This window comes from Peromyscus maniculatus, chromosome 23 (assembly GCF_049852395.1).
Source record: "Peromyscus maniculatus bairdii isolate BWxNUB_F1_BW_parent chromosome 23, HU_Pman_BW_mat_3.1, whole genome shotgun sequence".
In the NCBI taxonomy this organism is placed as follows: Eukaryota; Metazoa; Chordata; class Mammalia; order Rodentia; family Cricetidae; genus Peromyscus; species Peromyscus maniculatus.
In genome coordinates, this window is record NC_134874.1 from 38560691 (window position 1) to 38579748 (window position 19058).

Genomic DNA, 19058 nt, shown 5'->3' on the forward strand with positions numbered 1-19058 from the left:
AACCTGACTGAAGACTCAATGGCCCAGGGTCACACCCTGGGTCTCACTCCGGTCTTGTCCCTTGTCTAAACTGTGGGACTAGAACTTGTGTTCCTTTTTTCCCACTTAAGAAAACTGAAAATTTTAAAGTTATTACACAAAACACAATTTACCATCATAGTCAACTGTTGTAATATATTCCTATAATTCCACCACTTGGAGGCAATAGGCAGGAGGAGTCCAGCAGGGCTACATAGTAATACCTTGCCTTTTGAGACACCAAAATAAACTATTATAACCATTTGTTGGGGTGAGTGTGCACAGGTGCACATGTGTGTACCTGGGAACTGAAGCCAGGACCTGATTCATACAGAAGAAGCATTTTCCCAATTAAGTTACATTCCCAGCTACTTCATTACCATTTTTAACGACTTATTTATTTTTATTTTATATGCATTGGTGTTTTGCCTGCATGCATGTCTGTGTGAATGAGTCAGATCCCTTGGAGCTGGAGTCACAGACTGGCAAGCTGCCATGTGGGTGTTGGGAACGGAATCTGGGTCCTCTCTAAGAGCAGCCAGTGCTCTCAACCACTGAGCCATCTCTCCAGTCCCTTATATAACCATTTTAAAAGTACAGTTCAGGGGGCTGGCAAGATGGCTTAACAAATAAGGGCACACAGTAAAGATTCTTACCACCAAGCTAGTTCCAGTCCTAGAATCCACACGATGGAAGGAGAGAACTGATTCCTGAAAATTGTCTTCTGACCTCCACACATGCTGTGACGTGTGTGGGTGCACAGCACATACATATACACATAATAAATAAATGAAAAAAGAACTACAAACTAACTACAGTTTGGTAGTGTTGACTACATTCACTGTGTGTAATCATCATACCTATTCATCCTTAGAACTATCTCATCTTGCAAATAATATACAACTCTGTCCCCATTAAATACTAACCTAACCTCCATTGTTTTTCTTCACCCTTGAGAACCACCATCAACCTTCCGTCATTAAGAATTTGACTGTTTGCAGACCTTTATGCAGGGGGCTTTTCAGTGAGTAGCTGACTACACTCAACACGATGGTGCTCTTGGGGTTTATCTAGGTTCTAGTATGTGACAAGAATTCCTTCCTTTTTTTTTTAAGACAGGGTCTCATTTTGTTAAGCCCAGGCTAGCCAGGAATTCAAGGTGATCCTCCTGCTTCAGCTTACCCATAGTACTGGGATTATAACATATACCAAGTCTACAAAAAAAAAAGCAAGTTCTTCCTTGTAAAGGCTGAGTAATATTCCACTTATGGACCTACCACATCTTGTTTACTCATTTGTCAAAAGAAATTTTTATTAGATTCATTTGTTTTATTTTATGTGTGTTTTGCCAGCATATATGTACATACACCACATGTGTGTGTGGTTCCTGTGGAGATCAAGAGGGTACTGGATTCCCTGGGACTGGAGTTACAGATAGTTGTGAACTACCTTGTGGGTGCTGGGAATAAAAGCTGGGTCCTCTGCAAAAGGAACAAGTGTTCTTAACGACTAAGCCATCTCCCTAGTCCTGGTTTCCGCTTCTTGTCTATGATCAAGGGTCATGTGGTATTTTACTTTTAGTTTTTCAAGGAATTTCTGTACTACAAACAATCATGCCTTTTTACATTCCCTGAGAGTAGCTGAGAGTTCTACATCCAGATCGGCAGGCCACAGGAAGAGACTGAGCCACTGGCCTGGCTTGAACATCTGAGACCTCAAAGTCCTCCCCCTAGTGATACACTTCCTCCAACAAAGCCACACCTACTCTAATAAGGCCACACCTCCTAATAGTGCCACTCCCTATGGGGGCCATTTTTATTCAGATCACCACAAGCCCCTATTTCTCCATTCTATCATACAATGGAATACTATGAAATAGTACCATTAGTAGCATCATGCTAAATTATTGTTTAGTTAGATCTATAACAAACAGCACATAGTTTGTGTTCAGAAATTATCTGCTGAATTGGATGCAGGCAGTACTCTCTTGGAGAATATATAAACTACTGAAAGAGACAGACAGACAGACAGGAACAGAATTTTCAGAATACATAACATACAGGTGTTTTTCTTTCCAAAAACTTGCTCCAGGGATTGGAGGCATTTGTGTGCTGTGGGATGTTTTTCTGTATGCTGTGAATGTGTTGCTCTCATTGCTTGAGAAATAAAGCTGCTTGGCCAATGGCAAGGCAGAATAAGGTTAGGCAGTATGTTCAAACTAAAGATGGAGATGAAGAAGGGTGGAGTCATAGCCGAAGCTGCAAGCCACCACCAAGCAAGATGTGAGAGGACAGGTAATGCTATGAATCCACGTAGCAAAACACAGATTAATAGAAATGTGTTGAATTAAATTACAAGAGCTAGCTAATAATGACCCTGAGCCATAGGGCATACAGACTGTAATTAGCATAAGCCTCTGTGTTTTTACTTGGGACCGAGCAGCCACATGACTGGGCAGGACACAGGAAAACTTCTAACTACATTGCTTGTTAATGTCTTAAAATATAAAGAGCTGTTTCATAGGGCTGGAGAAGTGGCACAGGGGTTAAGAGCACATGCTGCTCTTGCAGAATATCTAAGATCATTCCCAGCATCCATGTCGGTCCACTCACAACTGCCTGTTAACTCCAGCTCGAGGTGATCTGATGCCCCTTTCTGGCCTCTGGGTACCTGCATGCATATGAATATACCCACACACATATATTCATAATTAAAACATAATAAAAATAAATATTTCTTTAAAAAAAGATTATTTCAATATTTCATGATTCTAGTGAATTCCTGAAATCAGTACCAGCACTGACTGCTGTGTCAGATGATCCATAAAACAAAATTTGGGGAGGAGAAAAATAACTATAATGATGTATCAAAAATATTTTAACTATTTTTTGTCAAATAATTTTAAAGTCAGGACATCTTTAATGACACCAGAGTCCAGCATTTTAAGATCTACAACACAATGAGGCAATGTGATTCTGGTTTGTGAAATACAACATCAATCTTGGCAAAGCATCCCTCTTCCTTCTCCTCCTATTCTTTAAATAACCATTGAAAGCAAATTTTAATTCTCTTGGCACTCAACCCCCAGGGCCCTTGAGAACCAATGATCTAGACAGGTGCAGTTCCTTGGTGTGACTCGCTCACTGCCTCTGTGTGTTCTTCTAGCCCCTAAGAACAAAATCCCACCTGTTCTAGATTCCTCATCTAAATGCAAGAGTATACCCCAAAAGAGGATGAGCACTGTTCCCAAAGAGCCGATAAAGCACAAACCTATCACTCCAGGTATGTTCTCCTGGGTCACCTGACAGAACTCCACTCCACACAGTTCTAAGCACCACAGTTAAGTGTTCATTTGGGCAAGGCACTCCTCTTCATGGTCTTGTAGCAAGGCTGTGGATGCAGCAAGGAATGACAAGAGTGAAACATTCCCTGTGCCTTTAATAGTCACTGCAACTTGTTAGAGAACATAGCTTTGATGGGCTCACCATGGACTGCATAAGACAAAAACAGGCCAAACTGATAAAGTATATTGATAACTGCAACCGTGAAATGGCCCCAAAGATGGACTAATAGACATAAACAGGATGGATAAATAGATACATGAGAAAGCACACTTAGCAAAAGGCTAATTACAGATTCTAGACAGTAGCTGCATTTGTTTGTAACAGGGTCTCAGGCAGTCCAGACTGACCTTGAACTCATTATATATCCAAAGATGAGACCTTAAACTTCTGATCTTCTTGTTTCCACCTTCTAAGTATGGGGATTGCAGGCACACACCACCATGCCTGGTTTATGCAGTGCTGTGAACTAAACCCAGGACTTCCTGCATACTAGACAAGCCACCCTACCAGCTGGGCCACATCCCAAGCCCTCAGGCCAGTTTATGAATTTTTCATTCAGTGGAATCTGAGTCTCAATTATTAGGCTAAACTTGATGACCAGCAAGCCCCCAGGGATTGGTCTGTCTCCAATCTCATCACATATGTAAATATGTAGTGCCACATACATATTTCTACATGGATGCTGAGAATAGAGCAGCAAGCACTTGACCCACTGAGCCATCCTCAGCCAGTAACTTTCAGCTCATTATCTGTGCCTCTCCATACATGCTGCGGGGTGCTGCCAGACAGAGGACGCCAGTTTCCAATGGGAGAACAAGTCAATAAAGAAAGGCCCAGTGATCAGGCTCTGAAGGTTCCTGATGGTACCTTCAGCTTCAAGGAGCCAAAAGGAGATATTCCACAGCTAAAGGGAACACTGACAGCCCACAGAGCTATGGAGAATCTCTCCAACACAAATGCAGACAAAGAATGCAAGCTGGAAAAACATTTTTTTCATGACTAAAAACTTCCCAAATGTGGCACAAACTCCCCCACAAACCTATAAGTTCAAAAAGTTGAACAAACTCCAAACAGGACAAACCCATAGATCTATGCCAAGACACATCATAAATACACTTCTAAAAGAGAAGGGGAAAATGAACATTTCCAGCGAGAGAGCAGAATGCCTCACCTAGAGGAGACAGACATCACTCAACAGTGTGTTCGCACAGAAGCCTTCCTGGCCCAAAGAAGTAGCACAACATTGTTCAAGTCAAGAAGAAGAGCTATCAACCCTCAACTGCAGATCTGACAAAATTATCCTTGAGGAACCAAGGGGAAACTGAAACATTCTAAAACAAAGGAAAAGCAGGAATCATTTGCCAGGGGTAGAACTCCCCAAGAAGGCCAGTAGAAAGGACAGAATGCAGGAAGGAATCTGAGTATTAGAAAGAACAGGTGGAAGGCTTAACTACACTGATTTTCTGCCTGAACTTCTGTCAAGGATGGCGCTGAGGGGAAACCTTGAGCACTGTCTGCTAGCACTTTAACAGATGTATCATAACTTAGGGATGGTTAAGGGACACTGTGAGATGCTGTGGATATCATTCTATATAAATAAAACACTGATGGCCAGTGACCAGGCAGGAAGTAGGTGGCCAGGCAGGAAGTAGGTGGGACAAGGAGAGAGGAGAATTCTGGGAAGCAGAAGGCTGAGGGAGAGACACTGCAGCCACCACCAGGACAAGCAGCATGTAGAGACTCTGGTAAGCCACCAGCCACGTGGCAAGGTATAGATTTATAAAAATGGGTTAATTTAAGATAAAAGAACAGTTAGCAAGAAGCCTGCCACGGCCATACAGTTTATAAGTGATATAAGCGTCTGAGTGATTATTTTATAAGTGGATTGTGGGACTGCGGGGCTTGGGGAACCTGGAGAGAAGCCCTCCAGCAACAGTGAGAAGTTTCTAAACTTCGTCTGAACTGGTAAAACAGCAACACTTAATAGAGTAATCATATGAACATATAATTATGCATTGTATGCAGCAGATATATACATGTATGCACAGACACCTACAGCAGCTTAAAAAAGTTATACAAGTTGGACATGATGGCACATACATATAATCTAAGTGCTAGAAGGCAGAGGCATGAGGATCCTAAATCTCAAGCTATCCTGGACTGTATGAAATCCTGTTGCTGAAATGGAGGAGAGGTAAGGGGGGAAAGACAAGACAATCAAAAACAATGCATATTCATAAAATTCAAGTTTGCAAAAGTATTTAAGTAATGCATGAGACAAAGAAAAAGAGAGAAGAAAACAGTATATAGCAAGCTTGAGTCCTAGAACATGAAGACAAGCACTCTATCACTCACCTATAGTCCCAGTGCTCTTTTTACTTTATTTTGAAATAGGGTCTCATTAAGCTGCCTTGGCTGACTTTGAACTCATTTTGTAGCTGGCCTTGAAATCACAACCCTCCTGCCTCGGCCTGGAGCCTCGTAAGTGCTGAGATTACAAGTACGTACCATCACTTCTGACTCATGACTTTAGAATCATCAGTGGCAAAAGCTAAAAGAATTTTGAGGAAAATATTTTTTTAAAAAAATCCTAGCATTAGATAGGCAATGGTGACACATGCCATTAATCCCAGTACTTCAGGAGCAGAGGCAGGTGGATCTCTGTGAGTTCGAAGCCAGCCTGGTCTACAGAGAGAGTTCCAGAACAGTCAAGGCTACACAAAGAAACCGTGTCTCAAAACAAAACAAAACAAAAAATCCCAGCATTCCTTTAAAAATCAAAAGTAAGGGGCTAGCGAGACAGCTCAGCAGTTGAGAGCCCTTGTTGCTCTTGCAAAGGACCTGGGTTCAGTTCCCAGAATCCATACGGTGACTCACAGCCATCTATAACTCCAGTCCTAGGGGATCAAGTGCCTTCTTCTAGCCTCCTTGAGCACCAGACTCATATGCAAGAAAACAAAACAAAACAAAACAAAACAAAACAAAACAAAACAAAACAAAACAGGGGTCCTATGGGAATCCCCAAACAACTCCAGTCTTGTTGCCAAGACTGTAGGTTGCTTTCCACAATCTGATGGCATGGCCACATTGCTGAAGGCAAAACCTACACAACTCATTGAACAGGGAGAAGCTGAGCTGGTGCCTACACAGAACCCCCCCCCCCATATTCTAGTGTCTTTGGTACAGGAAGGTACTCTGCACACTACCAAAAGAAAAATATAAACACCAAGCAAGCCACAAACCCTTTGATCTAAATGGTATATTGCCTGTAAGATATGCCAGGGCAATAAAGTTTGTGGCACAAAGCTTGCAGGAGTAACTAGCCAATATCTGGTTTGACTTAAAGTCCTCTCCATGAGATGGAACCCAAACCAGACACTGAATAAGAACCAGAGACTAGATAACCCAGGGACCTAGGATAAAACCAACTACTACTTACTGTTCTGAAAACAAACAAACAAAAAATAGAAATAAAATGACTCCTAATGACATTTTGCTATACTCATAGATCAGTGTCTTGCTCAGCCATCATCAAAGAAGTTTCCTCCTGTAGTAGATGGGAACAAATACAGAGACCCACATCTGGACAGTGTGCAGAAAGTGAAGAAGAGACCTTGGAACACTCAGCCCTAAATGGGACGTCTCTATCTCTCCCTTCAGGGCTTAGGGAACTCTGCAAAAGAGGAGGCAGAAAGAATGTAAGAGCCAGAGGGGATGGAGGATACCAAGCAAACAAAGCCCCCTAAATCAACATTATCAAAGCTCAAATGAACTCACAGAGACTGAGGCAGCATGCACAGGGCCTGCACCAGGCTGCACCATATACATTATGCATATATATTATGGCTTCTAATTTAGTGTTTTTATGGGATTCATGAATGTGCAACAAGTAGTTCTCTGATTCTTCCTTTCCTTTTTATAAAATTTATTTTTATTTTATGTGCATTGGTATTTTGGCTGCATGTATGTCTGTATAAGGGTGTCAGATCTTGGAGTTACAGACAGTTGTGAGCTGCCACATGGGTGCTGGGAATCGAACCTGGCTCTTCTGGAAGAAGAGTGCTCAGTGCTCTTAACTGCTGAGCCATCTCTTCAGTCCCTTGGGTCTTTGATTCTTGTCCTTCTCTTGGGCTCTTTTCTTTCTGTTTGTTTGTCTTGTCCAATTCCGATATTTGGGTTTTGTTTTATCTTATTTTATTATTATCCCTTGGAAACCTGTTTTCTAATGAAAGAAAGAAAATGGATCTGGATGGGAGGGGAAGAGGAGTAGAGGGAGGGGGAACTGTAATCAGGATATATTATGTGAGGGAAAATATTTTCAATAGTCTCTTCAGTAAATCATGCTGGGATAATGAAATATTGACATGAAAGATGTCACATTTACCCTTCATATAATATTTAAACTCACTCAAAATGGATCATTTAAGCTCAGTGTAAGAGCAAAAACTCCTGGAAGAAAGGTAGAGGTAAACCTACATGACCTTGGATCCATCAGTGCATTATTACATATGACAGCAAAAGCAGGAGCAATGAAAGAAATACAGCTGGGCCTGGTGGCACACTCCAGGAACTCCAACTCTTGAGAAATTAAGGTGGGAAGATGACAAGTTCCAGGCTAACCTGAGCTACATAGTAAGACCATATGAAAATCATTGGCAGAAGGGTAGCTGGTGTCTAGCATTAACAGCTCAGTGGTTGGGTTGGGGATTTAGCTCAGTGGTAGAGCACGCAAGGCCCTGGGTTCAATCCTCAGCTCAAAAAAAAACAGCTCAGTGGTTAAGAGCACTAGCTGCTACTGCAGAGGACCTGGGTTCAGTTCCAGCACCCACATGGTGGCTCACAATCATTTGGAGCCCAAGTTCCAGAGGATCTGACACCCTCCTCTGACTTCCAAGAGCACCAGGCATGCACATGATACACATACATACAGGCAGGCAAAACACTCGTACACATAAAACAAAATTAAATTTAAAAAATTAGTATGTTCAAATGCCAACAAACACATGAAAAGAGGCTGGGCCTGCTAGTCACAGAGAAATGCAAATCAAAACCACAATGACATTCCATTTCATAGGCGTGAGAATGGCTGTAATGTTTTTAAAACATAGGAACAAATGCTGGCAAGCATGTAAAGAAATTAACTGTCCTACATTGCTAGTGGCAATATAAAAATGGACTAGTCACTGTGGGAAAGTTTGTTGGCATCTTCAGAAAGTGAAACACCCAACAATTTTGTTTCTCTATATATATACCTGAGAACTAACACTTTAACCAGAATTCAGAAGCACCATTCACAATAGCCAAAGGTGGAAACAACCGAAACGTCCACCAATCCGTGAGTAGATAACAGCTGTGGTAGGGGCTGGAGGGGTGGCTCAACAGTTTAGACTGTGTGCTGTTCTCCCAGAGGATCCAAATTTGGTTCCCAGCACCCATGTCAGGCATCTCACCACTTCCTCTCCCCCCAGTAACTCCAGCTCCAGGAGATCTCATGCCCATTCTGATTGCTTCAGGCATTTGCACTCACATATTCACAGTTGCCCAACACACACACACACACACACACACACACACACACACACACACACACACTCAATTTTAAAAATAAAAATAAATCTTTTTGAAAAGTTTTTGCATAACCTTACTTACACTAGAATGCTATTCAAGTAAAAAGAAAAACCACCAATACAGGCTATAGTATAAATAAATCAGGAAAAGATTATGCTACGTTAAAGAGGACTGGCTGGGAACTTACCACAAACAGGAATAAGCGAGCTTTTGAGGACATAAAAATATTCTAAAGCTAAACAGGTGGTAACTGTCATTGAATTGTGTACTCAAAATGGTAAATGTTATATAGTATGTATATTGTACCTAAAAATACAGGTTGTAGGGGGCTGGAGACATGGTTCAACAGTTAAGAGCACTGGCTGCTCTTCCAGAGAACTCGAGTTCAATTCCCAGAACCCATATGGAGGCCCATAATCATCTATAACTCCAGTTCCAGAGGATCCAACACTCTCTTCTGGGCCTCTGCAGGCATCAGATATGCACATGGTGCAGTCATACAATACATGGTACACATGCCAACAAACACATGAGAAGAGTCAGACACTCATATGCATACGACAAAATAAGTAAATAAATAAATACAGGTTGTGATTTTAGTCTTTTTGCTTTGGATTCCTAGAATCTAAAATCCCGAGTTTCCTACTCTGTCCTTTAGTGCTTGTTTCATTTTCACATTGTGCATCCAACATCAGCAAAACAATGCCGCACTGGACACAGGGAACTAAGCCCCTGTAATGCTGGCCATGTGGGCATCTGAAACAGGACAATCACTGAAGTTAAGAGTTAAAAAACCAGCCAGAGGAACTCCACCAGATCCAGGCTTACACATACCTACCTAGAACACATAGAAATACCAAAGGCACTCCTAGAAGTCTAGACCAACAGCTAGTCCATCATTACTGAATAAAATTTCTTATAATAAAATCTATAAATAAAACAAATAAAGCCAGTACAATCTGTCATGTCAGTAAGATATTTACACATTCTCTACCACATGCCAACTAAGTGTGGCAGAAATTACTTTGCACACAAAGAGCAAACTATAAAATAAACACTGATGACACTCACAAAAAAAATTAATCTGCAGATTATCATGATAAAATATAATAGGTTTTAATGGCCAGGCAGTGGTGGCACACACCTTTAATCCCAGCACTCGGGAGGCAGAGGCAGGTGGATCTCTGTAAGTTCGAAGCCAGCCTGGTCTACAGAGGGAGATCCAGGACAGGCACCAAAACTATACAGAGAAACCCTGTCTTGAAAAAAACCAATCAATCAATAAATAAATAATAGGTTTTATCTTTAAACAAAGAATAAATCAATCTTAAATATTTGTTAATCAGTGTGGTCTTTGACATATGCTTAATAAAGTAAGTCACTAAGTCTAACAAAATGTACCTCAGGCAGAGTGTATGAGAGAGGAGGGGGAGGGAGAATAAAGTGTCAGAGAAAGTGGGAGTGACTGTACAAGTCACAAACTCAATGTCCCTGCGCCTGGGTCCCCCACCCCATCCTTTGAATGTATGTGTGTTGCATGCATATGGAAGTCAGAGGACAGCTTGTGGGAATCAGTACCCTCCCTCCAGCAGGTGGGTTTTGAACTCAGGTCTTAAGGCCTGGCAGTAAATGTCTTTACCCACTGAGCCATCTTGCAGTGCCACCCCGCCTCTGTTTTTCTATTTATGTTTAGCTGATTTTATGATTTTATGTGCATGGGTATTTTGCCTGAGAAGGTGAGAAGAGAGTGTTGGGTCCTCTAGAGCTGGAGTCACAGATGTGAGCCACCACGCAGCTGCTGGTTCAAGCCCCGGGTCCTCGGGAAGAACAGTTATGTACTCTTAACCACTGAGCCCACTCTGCAGTCCACCAGCTTCTTTCTGAAACTAAAATCCAAGCAGTCTCCACACAAACTGAGCTGTCTTCCTGTACCCATCACACATCCACACACAAGCACAAACCACGTTTCCCAGTAAGTTGGCTTAAAGAGCCTTGGAGATGCTTCCTCCCTTCTTGCTGGGAAAGCCTGAACCACAATTCCCTCTGAGGCAGACTGGATACAGCTGCAGAACATCTGGCATTCCATTTCCCACTCACAAACATCTAGAAGGTAGAACACTTGAGGAATTTAATGTTGTGGTGGGGGTGGGAGAGTGCTATTTTAGGACACAGTAGGCAAAGAGGGGTGTAGCCCATCTGGTTTTCATCTCACAACCCAGGAAAGAAAGTAAAGTGAGCAGTCTAGGCTGAAAACGCCGCAAGGATTCTCCAGCCACTCCAGGACAAAGTCCTCCAGGAGCCTGTGGTCACCTCTCAATACTTCAATTCCAAACTCTTGCTCTCCACCAGGGCCTTGAAGGAAAGCAACTAATGTAACATCTCAAGGGTGGTCAGAACACCAAGGTTCCTATGGAGAAGAAAGTGAACCAGAAAGGTTGGCGATCTGAACTGCAGGAACCTGCTGGAGAGCGCAGGGCTGCCACATGGGTGGGCTCTCCCTCTTCTCTACACCCCAAGTGGCAGAAGAGCCTTTTTACAGAAAAATCATTCACAGCTCAGAAATGCTATTGAAGGGAGGGAGGGAGGGAGGGAGGGAGGGAGGGAGGGAGGGAGGGAGGGAGGGAGGGAGGGAGGAAGGAAGGAAGGAAGGAAGGAAGGAAGGAAGGAAGGAAGGAAGGAAGGAAGGAAGGAAGGAAGGAAGGAAGGAACTGGAGAAAAGATTGCAGTAACAATCGCAGCAGACTGGTGAAGTTCGTGGTGTCGAGTTTGAAGTCTGGAGTCAGTGGGAATGTTTCATTCCCACACAAGTCAGAACCAAAAAAGGGAGGCTCTGTGTCCTGCCTTTCCATGCAGAAGATTTGCAACAAGTTTTCCAAAGATGAGAAGCTTTTGTTTAGGGCATCAGTTTAGCAACATTCCCACCAATTAATATTTCAATAATTAGGGTCTGAGCAGGTAAAAAGGACTCGCCACACAACCCTAACAATCTTAGTTTGGATTCCCAGAACCCATGTAAAAATCTACAGAGCTGCGTATTTGTCATCCCAACAGCCCTACACTGAGCTGGGAGGTAGAGGCCAACTGGCCCCAAGTAGGAAGCACAGCAACAACAGAACCCTGCTAAACAACCCAAAGCTGCCCTCTGACCCCCACACTGCACTGTGGCACGTGGGAACCCTCCTACAAACATATACACACACATACCCTACATTAAAATCAGTATTTTTTTAATTAGCAGTGCCCTCTGTGGTGGCATATGCCTTTAACCCCAATACTTGGGAGGCAAAGGCAGACAGAGGGAGATCTGAATTACGAAACCAACTTGGGTTACACAGGGAGTTCCAAGCCAGCCAACACTACACAGTGAGCTCCTGTGCCACACACACACACACACACACACACACACACACACACACACACGAGCAATGACTGTGAAAACATGAACTTTTCCCTTCTTTTACATTCTGAAATGCTTACTTTTTACTGCTAACTCGGGGATCATATATGGTCTAAGAAGCTTGCTTTCGGTGGTGGGATTAAACCAGAGGCATGCACACACTAGGCAAGCATTCTAGCACTGAACTACACCCCACCCCACAAGTTATCTTCTTGATCCTTTATTCTATCCAACTATCTCAAACCTTTGCTTACATTCCAGTGTCAGAGGCATGTTAAAAAGAAAAGATCACATGTGTACAGTGTATCATGAGAGACAATACTGTTTCCTAGATCCAAAGCGCATGCTTTTCCATGTCCACGGGACAGAAGAACGCACTCAGCATGCCCTCTGGCCAGGCCTTTGTTCTAAATACTCAACTCCAAATGTGGAGGTTTTGGGGGAGGAAAGGGGCAGGAAAAGAAAAGTCTTTGTGAGCTAAGGATCAAGTCCTCGATTTGTGTGGGAGGGTAGGATTTAGGGGTCAGGCCACACTAGGCTGGGAGCAAAGAACCCCACCCCCATGATCTTATTTAAAAAAAAAAAAAAAAAAAGAACGATTTTAAACAGAAAAGTGGAGGCAAAGGGACTTATCTACAGCCAGCCAAACCAATGCTCAACTTTAACATTTAGCTTCTGGAAATCAGGCTGCCTCCCTGAGCTCAGTGCCCTCCCACACTTTCTACCCATGCCTCCCACAGTTCCCTCCACAAAAGGATTCCCTCAACTCAGGCACTCTGGCTCATTTTTAAGAATGTAAAAAGTGCCCCTTTTTATAGAGGACTTCCTCTTCCCGTTGGTCTTATCTTCCTTTCCCTCCATTTATCTAACGGGACACAGTGTCTGATTTTGTTAGACATTTTTATCGGTGGCTCATGAGTTAGAGGTTGCAGTGACAAGGAGAACATAAAGCCTTTGCAACTGCTTCGTTCTGAAAGCACTGAGTGCACGCAAACAGGATACATCAAGCCACTGTAGAGACACAAACAACTGCAAGCTCTCTGAACAGAGGAACAGATGTTTAACAGCTGTCCAGTGACAGTCTGAAACAGTAGAATAGAAGGTAAAACTTGAGCTAGCCAAATGAAGCGCAGAGGGAACGCCAAGGAGGAAACAGTTACACTCAAGTTGGCTGGGGAGCCCGGAGCCTACTGACTTGTTTCTCCCATTGGCTATTCAGCTACAGCTGGAGAAAGGAAAGCAGCCATACTGCTTTTAAGTGCCCAAAGGTGGTTAAATCTGCTTCTAGTTTAAAAACATGGTGCCTCTTTATAGCCTCCTAACGACGTAGCATCTCACTACTACCAGCTGTGCTTTAGCTCAGAGAGCAGGTTTGCTTGTCAAGGCAAGGCCCAGAACCAGCAATCGTGGACCCATAGCTTGACTCCTCCTTAGGAATGTCATGAAGGTTATTTACACAGGTCATTTAATCTGGTTACATCCCAGTTTTCTGGTCTAGTGACTGGGGTTTATAGTCTTATAACTATTCCTCCTAATCAAACCATTCCCTACTAGAGAGGGGCTCATTAAGACTCAGGAAATTTACAAGGCTTAGGAAGTAAACAAAATCTCACAGCTCTCAGGAAGCCCCTGAATCCTACAAGATTCACAAGGTCCCTCCCTGAGATTATAAAAGCTGTACTGACTGCTAGAGAGAGATTCTGTGGCCTGCCAAGAGGCCTGAATGCTCACTCATACTAGGGTGGACTTTTAGGTGATGCAGCTGCCTATGCATCTTTCAAACTCCTCTAGAAAGCCCTATAATCTCACTTCATTAGAGTGGAAGAGAAACACCTCCCCCAAAAAATCATACAACAGGAGCAACCATCTCAAAAACCATAGTGAGGACTACAAGTGAGCTCACAGTTCAAACAGAAATCGATACCTCTGCCATTTTTATTGCTATTACTTATAACCACATTAAACAGTGTTTTCAATCTATGGGTCACAACCCCTTTGGGGGTCAAATGATCCTTTCATGGGGGTCACCTAAGACCATCAGAAAACAGATATTTACATTATCATTCATAATTGTAGCAAAATTACAGATATGAAGTAGCAACAAAAATAATTTTATGGTTGGGGGTCACCACAATATGAAGAACTATACTGAAGGGTCACAGCATTAGGAAGGTTGAGAACCACTGCTCTATAACATCTATAAACTATAAATTCACAAGGAGCCATGGATCCTCTAAAGCTAAAATACTATCATTGTTCTAGGAGGAGGAAAGGCGAGCTTGAAGTAATTGAGAATGCCGAATGACTAATGCAAATGCCAGAGACAGAACTAGTCAAAAATAAAAACACAAGCAAATGAGAGTGAATGTCTGTAACCCCAGCACTCAGAAGCTAGAAGCAGGGGGATAAGGAGTTCAAGGCCAGCCTAGTCTGTGTAAGACCCTATCTCAATAAAAATAAATAAATAAACAGGATTCCAATGTGCAACCAGACTTAGAGAAAATTCTGTGCCTTGGGGGACTGACTTGATGATTGAAAGGATATCAATTTCAATTAAAAAAAATCTGCAGGTCCACATGTGGCTCACAAACATCTTTAACTTCAGTTCCAGAGGATCTTCTGACCTCCAAAGGCTCCTGCATGTACATGGTGCACATAAACTCATGCAGGCAATGCATTCATACACATATTTTTTTAAGTGGCAACTGCTAGACAAAAAATGGGTGGGTCACACCAGCATTCTCTCAATGCTAACTAATCAATTCATAAAGATAAACCTGTCACAGGCAAGAGAATACTAGAAATTAACGAGATCAGGAGGCTAGCTTCCAAGAATGGGGCCCACTGAGAATAGAAAACTGCTCAAAGTGGGGAGGGGCACTTACCTCACTAAGACATTTCCCAAACACCTCCCAGGAACCGTTCATCACCCTGGAAAGACCTTTGGATTTTTTGATAAACATAACCCTTAATGCCATTCCAGGCAAATTCACAATCTGGTTATTATTGAAATGAACCAGGAAACAAATGGGCCTCTAACATTGGCTATATCTACAAGAAGCACCTACTAAGACTGTACAGTTGACTCAGCCAGCAAAGTGCTTGTACCACAAGCATGAGGGCATGAGTTTGACACCCAGAATCCATGTTAAAAGGGGGGGGGGGCTGCTGGTAGCATGTGCTTGTAAACACAGCTCTGGGGAAATAGAGACCGGCCAATCCTGGGCTTGCTAATAAGCAAGTAGCCTAATTGGCAGTTCAAGTCTTGATAAAACACTATTTGGAAAAAAAAAAAATAAGATAGACAATGAGGAGTAACACCAAGGTTGACCTCTGGTCTCCATATCCCCCAACATAAATAAGTAGCCACACACATACATATGCATGAGAACTCTGTACACACAGATTGACCAACTCCGTGCCTATTGCTAGTTAGGTCTGCCATCAAGAGCTCCTAAGGATCTCTACCTGGTGTTCCCACATCTCACCCTCCAACTATTCTTCTCCCCAGCTGCTATTCCTCTGCTCCTGTGGAAATTATCAAGGGCACAGTGACAGATGGATTACAAGGTCTGTCATGATGGGCAAGCTGCCATCACAGAAGGAAAAGATCTGTGCCATGGCTTCTGAGCCCTCCTGTTGTGAGGATGACCAATCATAAACTTGTGCTCAAAGCCTGGATAAAAAAGAATCCAACAAAAAAACAAAAACAAAAGCAAACAAACAAACAAACAAGTAACTTAAAAACCTTTGCCAGCACCACCACCAACTAGGACCCTGTGGTGGGATCTGCAGCAGCAGGCAGTAAGCCAGACTGTTCATGAGGCCCGGCTATGGCTGTAGTTCTGATTCCAGCTCTAACTGCCACTTCCCTTACCTTTGGTCAATTTTCTGGATATGGCTTTCTAGAGTTCCTGTAGTTTCTGCAACTTCCCCCACATCCTTTCAGTGACTTCCTTACATACTTAACTAACATCATCTTCTGTGATTTGTAACCAACTCTGGTGGGCACAGACATCCATTTTCAAGTGCTAGATTTGGTACATGGCACTCTTGACATCCTACCTCCCTGTAGTCTTCTACTACTCTGGCCACTCTCCCATCCTTCTACTGACTTCTTAAATTCTTTCTAGCCCAGGTAACCCAGAGTTCTTTGCCTACTGTGCCCTGCTGTCAACACCTTCAATATTACTCCCAGCAAAGTTCATTTTTCAGTCATCCACATTCTTCATTCTAAACTTTCTCCTGGTTATCCTCAATGCGTCACAACTTCACCTATCATCTGAGTACTATCAACAGTCAACTACAAAGTATACATCTTCCCAAGAAAAGCAGTACATACACCAAAATGCTGGCAGAGTCCTTTGTTGTCTTATCCTGTACAGTCTGTTTCTACCATGTACTCAAGTCTACTACTATTTACCACATCAGACAAGCCCTAGCTTTCACCCAGAGTGAAGACCATCAAATCCTGTCAATTGCACCTTCAAGCATAGTCTCTGCGGCTGCAGCTTCTACCCATTTCATGCCCTTACCCTTTCTCCAGCCTTTACACCTTCTGTCTGCCTGGGCTGCTCTAACAGGATGCTCTAGACTGAGCTGCTTAGAAACTACAGAAATGTATATCTCACGGTTCTGGAGGTTAGAGTCCATGAATGGCATCCAGGAGGAACATCAGTGTCTGGTGAGGGCTGCTCTCAAGGTGGCCATCTTTTCGCTGTGGCCTCATGGGGTGGAAGATGCAAGGCAACTCTCTGGGGTCTCTTTTATGAGGGCACTAATCCCCATTCATGACCTAATCACCATCAAAGACCCCCCCCCAACTCCCAACAGCATAACCTTGGGGGCTAGGATTTTTTTTTTAAAGATTTATTTTATATGTGTGAGTGTTTAAGCCTGCATGTATGTATGTGCATGCCTAGTGCCCATGGAGGCCAGAAGATAGCATTTAATCCCCTGGAACTGAAGTTACAGATGTTTGTGAGATGCCATGCGGATGCGGGAATCAAACCTAGACCTTCTGTTAAAGCAGCAAGTGCTCTTAACTACCAGGCCAATTATGCAGCTGGGGATTGGGGGCGGGGACAGGGGGCTAGGATTTCAACAGATGAATTTTGGAGCTGAACGAGATGGTATACCCCAACTATTCAAAAGGCTGAGGTGAGAAGATCACTTGAGCTAGGATTTCAAAACCAGCATGTGTGACTGTGCTTTTCACTGGCTAAATCCAGAACTACATCTCAGCTAGTTTTGTATCACAATTTTATATCACAAAGCACAGTCTATTGTTTAACTTTACCTTTCAGAAACCTACCACAGGCTCTTCCTTATACAGGGAAATCACTCAATACATGTTACATTGAAATGATAAACTAAATGACAAGTCCAGGAATACCACAGCAGACAGCACCTTGCAACTCTCATTTACACTGTTTCTGGAAATCTGAAGTCAAGCACATTTTAAAGCCCTCAAAGACAGAAATCCAATTCCAATGTAAGCAGGGTCTCCTATTCTCTCAACAATCTACAACGTATGTATCTACCTGCTAGGGAGTACTGCTCTTAAGAGCTCCAAGAGCTGAGGCCTACAGAGATAGCTCCACCCATGAATTGCCTGCCACGCAAACATGAGAAATTGAATTCAGAACCCTAGCATCCATATAAAAAGACAGGCAGGGCAACATATCTGTAACTATAGTGCGGGGAGACTGAGACAGGAGGCTCCCTGAATCTTGCTGGCTAACTAGCATAGCTCAAACAATGAGTTGCAGGTTTAGGGAGAGATTTTGTCTTAAAAAAACAAGTTGAAAAGCTGGCTCAGTGTTAAGAGCAGCTGTCTAGCCAAGGCTCTGAGGTCAGTTACCAGCACACACATCAAGCTGTTCACAACAACCTCTGACTCTCTTCTGGCCTCCTGCAGCATCCAGGCTGTGTATACATAAGCATAGACACACACATAACATTTTAAGGGCCAGAGAGATGGCTCAGTGGTTAAGAGTACTTGTTGCTCTTTTAGAGGACCTGAATTCTGCTCCTAGCACCCACATGGTAGCTTATAACTGTTCTTAACTCCAGTGTCAGGGGATCCTGTGCCCTCTTCTGGCCTTCATGGGGACCAGACATGCACAGAGTACACATACATACATGCGGTAAAAGACATAAAATAAAAACTCAATTTAAAACATAAAGGTGTTTTAAAAGGTGGAGGGTCTAGAGAAATGGCTCAGTGGTTAAGAGCACTTGTTCCTCTAGCAGAGGACACAGGTTCAATTCCCAGCACCCATGTGGTGGTTCACAACCATCCATAATCCTAGTTCCAGGGAATCCAATGCCACCTTCTTGTTTCCATGGGCACCAGACAGGCATATGATGGACATACATACATGCAGGCAAAATGCCCATACACATAATAAAACACCAGTACATGAGGTACAGAAACTTATCTGACTCCAGCACCTCAGGACCTTGCTTCGGTCCTCTCAGAACTCCATATATACACAAACCACCGTAATAGTCAAGCAGCGGAGAGTAGAATGGTTGGGGCCAGGCCCTAAAGGCACATGGGAATGAAGAAAGGACTAGGCACAGTAGCCTAGAGGGCAACCTGGGCTCCATTAGTTTTCATAGGACAATGAATCTCGGGAATACATGCCATCACTAACCGAGACCAAGCACTAGCTCTTCATCCATTCTGTTCTGATTTCTACTTTAAAACATGTGCAGGAACTAGA

General features: G+C 43.1%; 1 protein-coding gene across 4 annotated transcripts in view; it reads right to left on the reverse strand.

Annotated features, from left to right (window-relative positions):
* The window catches only part of Cyth3 (cytohesin 3), a 94427-nt gene that overhangs the window by 46230 nt on the left and 29139 nt on the right, over window positions 1-19058 (reverse strand). The window contains exon 1 of one of the 4 annotated variants that reach the window (XM_042268237.2): window positions 16959-17079. The exons of the other annotated variants lie outside the window; for them this stretch is intronic. Within the exon in view, the coding sequence (XP_042124171.1) occupies window positions 16959-16989 (31 nt within the window). The 5' untranslated portion in view covers window positions 16990-17079. Of the gene's footprint in view, window positions 1-16958; window positions 17080-19058 lie in introns of those variants that run through there. 4 annotated transcript variants of the gene reach the window in all.